Below are 12,035 nucleotides of genomic sequence, written 5' to 3'. Positions count from 1 at the left end.
ATTTAGAGTTAGCTGCCATTCTTTACACCAATCACAAATCCTGTCCAAGTCATCTTGTATCCTCCTACAGTCACTCAACGACGACACCTTCCCGTACACCACAGCATCATCAGCAGACAGCCGCATATTGCTATCCACCCTATCCAAAAGATCATTTATGTAGATAGAAAACAACAGCGGACCTACCACACTTCTCTGGGGCATTCCAGATTGTACCCTCACCTCCGATGAACACTCACCATCGAGGACAACGTACTGGGTTCTATTACTTAAGAAGTCTTCGAGCAACTCACATATTTGGGAACCAGTCCCATATGCTCGTACCTTAGTTAGGAGGTTGCAGTGGGACACCTTGTCAAACGCTTTCCGGAAGTCAAGGAATATGGTATCCGTCTGATACCCTTCATCCATGGTTCGCAAGATATCATGTGAAAAAAGGGCGAGTTGCGTTTCACAGGAGCGATGCTTTCTAAAGCCGTGCTGATGCATGGACAGCAACTTCTCTGTCTCAAGGAAATTCATTATATTCGAACTCAGAATATGCTCGAGAATCCTGCAACAAACCGATGTTAAGGATATTGGTCTGTAGTTTTGAGGATCCGTCCTTCAACCCTAACAATCTACTTCATCCAAAAATAAGTTTCGGTTGAAGGCCATGGGGAAGCTACTCCAGTCAATTATAATTAAACTTTCGTTACTTGAGAGGGCCCACTTGAAAAACCAGTACTCTTAGGACAATGAAACTCTGTGGAAACCTTGGTAAGGACATGCAGAAGAGAAATAACGAATAAACCATTGAAAGAAACACATTTTGATTTCCACGAGATAGAGTTAATTGCGTACCTTGCTTACATTTTAGGTTACAATCGTTGCTTAATGTGATGACTATCTGCATCTGTCACAGCCTGGAATCACACTAGGAAATATTATTTCACAGTTGTTCGCAATACTTATCGAACGATGGCCCATGCAGTGTTCAGCTGTCACTAAGTAGTCCGGGCACTGCTTGAAGATCGCACATTGTGTCCAGCATTCTCAGCCACGGCAATGGTAATTTTCTCAACACTTTGTCCGTTGTCCTCTCTTGAGGAGCAATTCCGAATCTGTTCTTCTACCCCAGTGCGGAAAGAGGGCCTCTCCGTATTCCTTTAATTCGTCGATGCTCATAAAGAGTAGCAGCACTAGTGCTGTTGCTTTGATAAAACAGTTTTACAGCAAAAGCCCTGCTCATCTTGTCGAGACCCATGTTGATTGTCTGCAGCCGTAATGCACACTGACGCTTGTGTTTCAACCCTACACCGTCTTACCGCATCGCGCATCTAACGGCTGGTCATGGTACTATCGCTACTAAAGCACAAATTATGCAGCGTACAATAAATAGTTTTTCGTTTACATTGCCTTAAGTGGCGGAAGTTAAATTACAACTACCCTGTATATTATATCATCTTCTTATTATTAAGAGTCCCAGTCATGTCTCATTGTTAATGCTTTCGCTGTTGACTGTTACATAATTTCTTCTGGATATACAGTTACAATTATGGCTTTTTAACTCTTGTGAGGGCATTCCGCAGTTAGCATACATATTTCAGCATAGTACATAATTACAGCATTACAATTATACCATAAAATTCTACCGAGAATACTGTTCAAGGTAACATACCGTTTTTGTTCTTTCTGTCGTAGTACGTTTCAAGACCTTCAAATTCATTAGTTGACCTTACGGGAGACGTAATGTTCAAGCTAATTGTGTCATTTGCTAGAGCACGAAGTGAAATTGTCCCGTAGATTGCCACAAATTTCAAACAAGACCCAAAGATAAGTCTACGTCGTGATAAGTAAAATATGTCGTCGGCGGTTAAGTTTTCAGTAGCGTTATTGCTAGCAGGCTATCTGGTGTATGAAGCCCCTTTCATTGTTATTACAATGATGAATCTGGGGGGTAGTTTTTCATTGAATATAATTGAAAGGTTAATTTGTTTCCATTCTTTGTAAGGCTTGTCGGTGTGTTGTGACCACTATTTATCTTGAAAGGTGGTAAAATATACTTCAGCCAAAAAGGAGTTCCCCTTGAAGGCCATGAGGAAGCTAATCCAGTCAATCTATCAATTTTTTTTCTGCGAACCTCGGTGTTCTTATATTACTATCTGAACGCGATGAATATCACACTGGCAAACGAAAGGCGCTGCTTCGATTAGTAGGCTTTGTTATTTTATTATCTACAGTGTTCATTTTGATAGCGATTTAAGCTAATGGCATGAGCTCAAACTGGAAAAGCAGACCCCGACTATCACTCCACCTCCACCGACTTTCGTCGTAGCCACAACGCAAGTAAATACCTTTGGCGAGGGTTCCAGTAGGTCTACTCTGGTTCACGGACGCTGTACCGTCTGTTGAGTCTCTTCACTCCATAAAACTTTTTTCCACTGCTCCACACATCAATCAAGTCCTTGTCTGTGCCACTCCAAACAAAGTCGCGCATTCGTTCTTGAAATCAGTGACTTTTGTGCAGTAACCTGATCATAATTCCTCTCGATATATCGTTCACCTACTGTTCTTTGTACATGACTTCCTTGCAGTAACTAACAAGAATATTTAATGATTGCTTCAAACAATACAGATTATAGCTCAGAACTCCCTGTCGATTCATTTCGTAGGCCAGTCGGACCAACGATTCAACGCTACCTTTACAGTCCCATTTCACAATAGCGGCAAGCAGTGGACCTGGGTATATATGCACTGCCTGGGGAAAAAAAGCGAAGTACCCACGAGGGGAAGAGGAAACTGAATGAAACGTCATGGGTTGAGGGGCAATGTGATGTTATTGCAGTGCTCAAAAAATGTGTCCGATTTACAAAAAACTTTGTCAGTATTAGTCCACTTACAAGAATCACGTTCCACCTCATCTGGCCTGGATGCAAGTGTTGATAAGTAGGGAAGGGTGTCATAGAGTCGTTCCATTCTCTGCTGATACAATTGTTCTAACTGGTCCTTCATATCGTGGATATTGGCATTGTGATGGAGATGACGTCTGAGCTGGTTTCACACATGCTCTATCAGGGACAGATCTGGGGATTTTGCTGGCCAAGAGAGGATCTCTACATCACGCAGCCAGTTCGTGGTGACACATACCACTTTTGGACGAGTATTGACCTGTTGAAAAATGGCTCAACGATACTGTCTCATTAAAGGAAACACATGAGGACACAGGATGTCTACGACATACTGTTGTGCCGTCAGAGTTCCCCAGTCATCGCCACCCACGACCCGAAGTCATGCCCATGGCCCTCAAATCATAAGGCCAGGAGTAACACCTCTGCGCCTCCCCAAAACATTTGAAGAATGTGACCTGTTCCCTTGTCGCCGCCATATTCGCTGACAATGATCACCTGGGGTAGTCCCGGACCGTGACTCACCCCTGAAAAGAATGCGACGAGATTCAACCTATCCATGCTTCCAGCTAACGGCACCACTCCAACGCAGCCGTTTGTATTGTGATGTTAACGGCAGTCTGCATATGGTTCGGTTATTTTCTACTCCAACTGATGTTACTCTGGAACCAATGGTATGAGATGACACAGGTTGCTGCATGGAATCCGTTACTTGTTCTCGTATGGCAGGCACATGTGAATATTGCATCTCCAGCTGGCCAAATGGAGATGGACCATCAGATCCCATTCCTACTCTGTCTGGTGCTGATGTAGCGTACTTGTGTGAGACAGCATCATGTCCGTGTCCTCCATAGTGATCACTCAAGATCTGTAGCTGTTTACGGCCCTCGTATACCTCATCGGGTGTAGTAACGACACCAAACACGAAGAACACTAATGAACTAGTGTGGCTGTTCTACCTGTCACAGTGAATTGCAACTCTGATGATTTAAGTACCAGCCAATGGTGTGAACATGTACGAAATTACATTGATATCCGATCTTGTCTTCTGGGTGTTTCACTTTGTCAGGCAGTATATATTCTTTTTCGAAGCTTACCAATGGAATGCCCGAACCAGTGGGGTACCTGCTGCTCTGTTTCCATAGGTCTCACTCAGTTGTTTTCCGAATACACGACTTTAAAGTTCTCTTTGCATTGTTCATATGCTTGCTTACAAAGCAAGAATCCAGATTGGGGCACGGCACGGCAGTTGCCTTCTCACACGGCAGTTGCCTTCTCACTCCCCACCCAAAGCCCCTAGAAAACGAATCTTCGGGAACCAAGCTCCATCCTTCCCGCCAAACAGATGGACATATTGGGTAATTCAGTACCAGTTTTAGAAATCCATAACTAGTAATGCATATTGACTTGTTGCAAGCGTACCCAGAACCGTGAAACCTCTAAACAGTTTCGTCGTTCACAGCGAAACTAACAACACTTCTTGCCCCCCCCCCCCCCCTTCAAAGCTTAGGTGCCGTGTACGTTCTTGTACTCTGAGGTACATAGTCGGAAATGACACAGAGATCGTTCAGTGACGTATTCGGAATTTTGCTGGGCCGGCAAAATACTCCTCACGGTTCATAACCAAGGCAGTCTTTTTGACGCATCTTGCAACATTACAGGACATTCAGCTTGTTCTTTTAAATTGCAGTAACGCGCACATAAGCTAGTGCAACAGCTGCAGCAGCCGAGTGGCAGAGAGAAGCGCGGCGTATCCTCCAGGACGTGCCCCCCTGAGACTGGGGAGACCGCCGGCTGAATGGTTTTTTGCTACTGTCTGCAGCCCAGCCCAGCCCGGCAGCTGCGCGTCCCGTATTCCACAGCTGCTCCCCCCCACCAACTGGCCACCGGTTGCCGCCCACGACTTCGCCGCTTGGGCCAGTCTCCGGCCTTTTAAACCGCTCCGCGGCGCCCACACGTCTGTTTACGTGTCCAACACTCCGCGTACTTTGCTGTTAACAGAACCCGTAATTTTATAAGCGCCAAGCATGACGTCCATCTCAGCGTCTTCGTTAATGAGCAAGTGTAACAAAATATTCTCGTCCTACACAAAATCTCGATTTCATATAATAAATGGCACCCTTTTTTAAAATGTACACATACAAGAAAATCTTCTCATCCACATTGACGGAAAAAAAATCGCAACATTAAGGAGTTGTGCGACATAAACGAACGTCGATAGGCGTGTTTCCACATCTGAAAGATGATGATTAATGAACATTCGCGCCAGTCGCCAAAAGAATGACGCTATTAACGTCCTTATGAGAATGCAAATCTTGTTTGTATTAAGTAACGCTATTCGGCGTATGGCTCTGGCGCGTCGTACTGCATCTACAGCAACAATTTGAGCGGCAGTTGGCACCACAGTGACACAACGAACTGTTACAACTCGGTTACTTAAAGTACAGTTCGGAGACAGATGCCCTGTAGCGTGCATACTGATCCCAAATCACTGCCATTTGTGACTTCAGTGGGGTCCAGCGAGAACTCATTGGAACGAAGGGTGGAAATTTGATGTGCCTTCTGATGGAAGCTGATTCGGTGCCGGTGATAGTCGTGTGTTGCTTAGTCACACTGGACCTATGGAGTTATGGTCTGGGGTGCGATTTCGTATGAGAGCAGGAGCACTCTTGTGGTTATCTCACACACCTTGACTGAAAATTTGTACGTCAGTCTGGTGATTCGAGCTCTTGTGGTGTCATTCATGAACAGCATTCGAGGGGGTGTTTTCCAACAGGATGTCGTTTGTAACCCCACATGCTCTACAGTGTCGACTCTTGCCTTGTTCTTCTCGATCACCAGATCTGTCTCCAATGGAACACATGTTGGACATCGTCGGACGACCACTACAGTGTATTCTTCAACCAGCATTGACCGTCCGTGTATTGACCAACCTAGAAGAACAGCCATGCAACTTCTTCCCACAAACTGACATCCGGCTGCTGTCAACACAATGCATGCCCGTTTGCATCCTTGCATTCAACATCCTCGCGGTTACACCGGTTATTAATGTACCAGCATTTCACATTTGCAATCGCTTATCTCGCGCTTACTTTATCCTGTGATCTTGCAATGTTAAACACTTAAACGTGTTACCTAGAAATTTCATTATTCTTCATTAATTATCTTTTGGTGTTGCGAATTTTTTTCCGTCTGTGAATTAATCCAGCTAGATAAGTTTCCCGGACTGATGAACAGTATCCACTCATCGGTCGAACAATTGTTTGGTAAGCCACTTCTTTCCTGAAGGTTTTAAATTTAAAACTCTCCCTCTGAAACTCAACCTACCATCTATTCGTTGTATCATTTGTTTATGTCGTCGTTCTTATTTAGGTTGCTTCGGAGCCAGTACTATTTCTACTGATTTATAATTAATAGTGTAATAAAAGAGCAACCCGCCCACATAGCCGTGTGTGTTTAGGCGCCGTTTACAGACGGGTAGGTGAGGCAGCCCCAGATCGAATGCACTCGCTGGATTAACGACGAGAGCTGGTGTACCGACCAACCTGGTTGCGATTTTTAGGCGGTTACCCACATCCCTGCAGGTGAATACCGGCTTGGTACCCAACTGCCGCCGCACTTACGCGATTCGAAACATTTAGAAAAGTTCCGTTCACTTTCAAGTGAACAACACAACACGCAGTCAGTTGGGATACACATATTCCCTCTCCGGGGGTGAGAGGTATAACGGGGTGATGATAGAAAAACCATCCGGCCACCCCTTAAACTGGCGATCCCAATCCGTTAATAACGATGTCGACCCTGCACCGATGCGGGATAGAGGTACAAGCGAAAGAAGAAGAATGTAATCGTACAGCAATGGATCTCTTTGCTTGTGAAGCACAATACTTCACATTTATTTACGTTCAAAGTCTACTGCCATTCCCTGTACCGGTCATCTATGCTCCGAAGGTCTTCCTCAGTTTCACTAGAGTCTTCTGGTGTTGCAACCTTCGCATGTCTGCGAATAGCCTCACGGAGCCTTCAACGTTATTCATTAGATCGTAAATATATATTGTAAACAGTGACGATCCTTCAACATTTACTTGGAGTACTGACTAAATTACCTTCAAATGTGTCGATAATTTCCGTTAAGAATGATGTGTTGAATTTTATCTTCAAAGAAGTCCGTAATATATCACACTTCAAGGCTATTGCAGAATTATTATTTTGTTTGTAAGTGATTTTTCAGTACATGGAAAACATAAAAATGATTTGAGTGAAACATTTTTAACCACGCATAGCAAGACATAATACACATACAGCATTCGTAGCCTTGTAGTTCCTCAGACGATACAACAGCAACTAAAACAGAGTTGTCGAAATCAAATCGCAGATTCTTTTATTGGTCTTTTTCTCGAGTATGTACAAAGTTACCGACAAGTGCGGCACGCTACGCCTTAATACGGCATCGTCCACAGAGCTATTGCGCTACTGTCAGTAATACCAGAGGCTGTTCTAGGAATTACATTATCATGGAGACATGTGAGTCTCAACTCTATCTACAATAAGGATAGAAGCTGAAGTAATGAATTAAAATTTGTGCCAAGGCACAATTCATTACTTCAGCTCCTATCCTTATCGAAAATAAAGTTGAGACTCATCTTTCTCCAGGAATGTGTAATTCCATCTGATCAATAGATCACCTAAGCGTGACGTAAAGGCAGGATTTCCCCATTTTGTTCAAAGCTGGGGAGCTGTTTCAATGTCGGACAGCCTCGGCAATACTGGCAATTTTAGAAAGTGAAAATAGGTTGAAGGCGTGAAATGGGGTTTGTGTTAGGGAGGGCGTTGGGCTGTGCAGCTGTATGAGCCACAATGCCACTGTAGTGTAGTGGTTAGCATGCTTAGTAAGCAGGAGATCTGTGTTCGAGTCCCGACCTCAGCACAAATTTTAATTAATTACTTCAGCTTCTGTCCTTGTCGAAAACACTATTTATCTATTTATTTATTACAGAATATGCGCAATCTGAAGTTTCCTGCATGGAGGTCTTCCACGTGCCAATGAAGACAGTTGTATGTGCGAAAATTTTCTTTCATTCTCTCATTACTCCGTGGGCTCATAAGCAGAACACTTCTTTTGTGAATTTCCCTTTTATTTTCAAAAAGATTTTGAAAAATTTTTATACTGTTAGATAAATCGATATTTTTATCATACGTGACTAATCTTGTCAAATTAACTTATACGGCACTTCTCTGCTTTGATTATGGCGGCGCTGTGTAAGGACCTGCGTCCACTGCATTACCCTTGCGGCATGCGCGCCTGCAGCGGCGCTGCTCAGTACGGGAATAGCTCTGGCGAGTTTTTCGCTCGCGCCCGCGGCTGATGTTGGCAACGCCGCGGCACGGCCGTCATGACGCAGGCTCCAGAAGTGCGCGGGGCGGGCCAGTTTCCGAGGCGCCTCGGCCAAGTGCCTGCGCACTTCCTAAGGGCCCCGGGGTACCGCGGTACGGCTTCTGGCCATGACTTCCGTGCTCCAGGTCACGTGGCGCCTCAGCCATTCCCACGGGTCGCGCGTCGCCGGTGAGTCTTCCACCTCTCGCGACACAACTTGTGCCCGAGCTCATCCTCCGAGTCCCGGTAAGGGCACATCCCTGCTGTCCCCCCTCTCTGAAGTTCCAGCTTCGCACTTTTCGCTACACTGGTAGCCTAAAGCCGCCGCAGACGGACCGTGCATTCTGACGTTAACGTTGAGCGCGCCTAGTTTCTGACGTCATAGCGTGGAAAAATCACGTCGGAGAGTCTTTCCGAACGTGCAGAAATCAGGTCAGATAATCTGACCCCGCATTTGAACGTAGACCAGTGAGATGGAAGATCGCCACCTACTTCACAAGACGCCATCTCTCTTCAGTACATAATCGGGAGACGCCATATTGGTTTTCAGTTGAAGCTTATATTTGATGGGTTTCATACTAATGTATGCCGTCTCAAAGCATCGGGAAATTGAGTATCTCTAGAAAACCTGTCGTTATTTGTACGATTTGTTATAATAAAATGACGGGATACGTCATATTGCTGGTTAAAGAATTTTCAAATTGCAACTTGCACGTTAGGAAAGTATTCCGTTTCAAGGCAACGGCACACTGAAGATCCAAAACTCATAGTTCCTGTTATAATTAAATAAAAAATGTAAATGTCATGTGACTACGGCCTCCCGACGGGTAGACCGTTCGCCAGGTGCAAGTCTTTCGATTTGACGCCACGTCGGCGACTTGTGCGTCGATGGGGATGACATTATGATGATAAGGACAACACAACACCCAGTCCCTGAGCGGAGAAAATCTCCGACCCAGCCGGGAATCGAATCCGGGCCCTTAGGACTGATATTCTGTCGCGCTGACCACACAGCTACCGGGGGCGTTATAATTACATGTCTGTTAATAACATACCTGAAATATCTTTCAGCAAATGGTAGGATGCAAAGTGTGGTTGTGTGCTATACGTCGTCAGTGTAGCGTAATGAGTAGAGACACAGAGTTGTAAGGTAATCAATGATGTGTTGCTGGTTCGCATCTCACTATATCCAAATAATTTTTTACTCGCCTTCGCATTTTCTAAGAGATTTTGATACTTTCTTAGTAATTTAACAGAAGTATATTCTGTAGTATTCGGTGTTACGTAAATATAAGTGCTCTATGTGAGAAGCGAGTTTATTCTATTTGTTTTACCTACAAGACAGCTGACACTACTTGCTGTAATATACAAGTATTTTGTACTTTCTTGTTTCAAGTCTTATATTTCACACATTGTAAAGATTGTGCAGCAGAGTAGGAACAGCGATCAAGTATGAATGACCTTATGGTTTCACTAAGAAGTGAGAATGATAAAATAATTTCTTTATCTTATGTGGAGAACTGTTGTACATCTGCATCGCACTATTTGTTATGAAAATTTCCTTATTGACTGGACTTGATACTTTTCTTTTTGCCTTGTAGCATTTTATAGATAGTGAAGTTTTTATTTACAAATACTACAGAGAGATCAACATGACTAACATTTGGACAAAGGAGGAAAAGTGCGTCTTTTGATAGAGTTAACCTAGCAATTTCACGCCGTTCCATTTCGTGAACAGTGTGATTTGAGAACGTACAGCAGCTGCTACGCTGTGCGCTACGATCGCGTGTAATGTACACCATGTTGAGGCACACGTACAATATTCACAAGCCGCTCGTTTCTGATCGTTCAGCAGCGTGAACTCGCCACGTTCAATGTTGACGTTCGAATGCAAGGTCCGCGTGACGAAGGCGTAAAGGGTTGAACACAGACTTGTTTAACTTGCTAACGTGTATCGAGGTGGTTCTCAAAATCTGCATTACACACTGCAGATCATTGTGAAGCGCATAGCAGGCGGCACTACCAACCCAATCACTTACTACGGTTGAATGCTTCTGCGCGCGTTCTAATTACTCCAGTAGTGTCTTCTTTGTCCCCGCGGGAGCGATGCGCAGCGGGCTGTAGTATATTACTAGGTTCCTCATTCAGTACTGGTTCTTGAAACTTCGACAGTGGGCTTTCGCGGGGTAGTTGGCGTTCTTCTTCCAGCGTCGGCCACTTCACCTTATCATCATCCCCTTGACACTCTCCCACACGTCAGATAAACTGGTGACTATACGTGTTGCTTTTCTTTGTATACTGTCAGTAATCCCTGTTGTTTGGAATGGGTCCCACACAGTTGAGCAAGATTCTAGGAAGAGTCGCCCCAGTGTTTTGTATGTAACATTGCATTTTCCCTGTACACTACCTATGAATCGAAGTCTGCCATCTGCTTAATCTTCGATTGAGCTCACTTGATCATTCCATTTCATCTCCCTATAAATTGTGACACTCAGGTATTAGTATGACTTCATCGATTCCAATTGCGACTCATATATAATATGATATGGACATAGGAGACTACGTTTTCTCATATTGTGAGGCCCAAAATGTTCTATTTCTTAACATTTAAAGCCAGTCATTAATGATACAAATCCTTTTTAAAAAATCTTAGAGATTTCTTATAGCTACAAAAAACTTTCTGGGGAGGACAACCACAGCTCAGAGGCATTATGAAAGGCTATCGGCACTATTCTTTCCTTTACACATTGGAGTCCTTTTATAATGATTAACTTGTAGATGTCATGTATAAGCGTAGCTAGTCACATACCCCATCATCTCAAAAAAGTTTCGACACTGGATTAATAGGAAACAGGGAAACGTTAAGACAGTGGTTTTAATGCTTCACGTGTTCCACATACCCTCCCCCCTTTTTGAAAAAAACACAGTTCTTTGGGATATCAGATTGGCCTGAATGCGGTTATGTCTCATGTGAATTTCTGCGCTTTATCGTTTTGTGGTAGGTTTATATTGATAATACCAAGTTTCTTCACTCTCGGTAATTTATTCCAGTAAAGAATTTTGCGTGTTTTGCATTTCAGTCAAGCCCTGGCAGGCACGCACGTGTTGTTGTTTTTATCCAGATGTCAAAATCTGCAAGATACACTTTCCTCTTCTTCAAACATTCTGTAGCACGTCTTGAACACCTGACTGACAGATGTTGCTACATTGCAGTTTGTGACGCAAGAACGTGGACACCTTAGCCTACTACTAACACTGCCAGCACAACTGACTGTTCGAATGCATACTGATTTTTACAGTGAAGTTGTTTGTTCAAGCCGCCACCGCATTTATACGCCAGGAATAAAACTGGGCTGGCTGCGTACGACGTGATGTGCACGAACGCTGTAAGAAAATAAAAGGACGGAGCTTTCTCTATTTATTTCACTCACAGGTACGTTGAGTACATAAAGCGATTTAATCGCGTTGTGAATAGGAATTATCAGCAGCTTTCAGTCAATTTAGTTGGCATTTCTGAAGCAAAGATGATGTTAACTGTTGGTCTGTCTCTTTGGTGAAAGCGTTTCGCGAGTGCACTAATGACACCATTTTGATTAATCATCGTGGAACGGTGGCACTGATATTTTAGATGAATGCCGACGACAATGATTTATGAAGATCAGCGGAAGTGCTTCGGTGGAACAATTTCCGATCCAAATAAAGCAGTAGACGTCGGATTCGTGACTACGGTAACACTTTACTTGTCTGAGTGGAGGGGCACTGATTTAAATAGA

The 12,035-nt window shown here is 44.0% G+C and overlaps 1 protein-coding gene across 4 annotated transcripts in view; it reads left to right on the top strand.

Annotated features, from left to right (window-relative positions):
* Positions 1-12,035, top strand: part of LOC124606955 (liprin-beta-1) — a 931,859-nt gene that overhangs the window by 782,869 nt on the left and 136,955 nt on the right. The window contains exon 1 of one of the 4 annotated variants that reach the window (XM_047139090.1): positions 8,376-8,451. The exons of the other annotated variants lie outside the window; for them this stretch is intronic. Coding sequence (XP_046995046.1) covers positions 8,391-8,451 — 61 coding nt within the window. The 5' untranslated portion in view covers positions 8,376-8,390. Of the gene's footprint in view, positions 1-8,375; positions 8,452-12,035 lie in introns of those variants that run through there. 4 annotated transcript variants of the gene reach the window in all.

The sequence above is a fragment of the Schistocerca americana genome, chromosome 3, assembly GCF_021461395.2.
Source record: "Schistocerca americana isolate TAMUIC-IGC-003095 chromosome 3, iqSchAmer2.1, whole genome shotgun sequence".
In the NCBI taxonomy this organism is placed as follows: domain Eukaryota; kingdom Metazoa; phylum Arthropoda; class Insecta; order Orthoptera; family Acrididae; genus Schistocerca; species Schistocerca americana.
The sequence above is the reverse complement of the archived record's forward strand: the minus strand, read 5'-3'. Positions and strand labels throughout refer to the sequence as shown.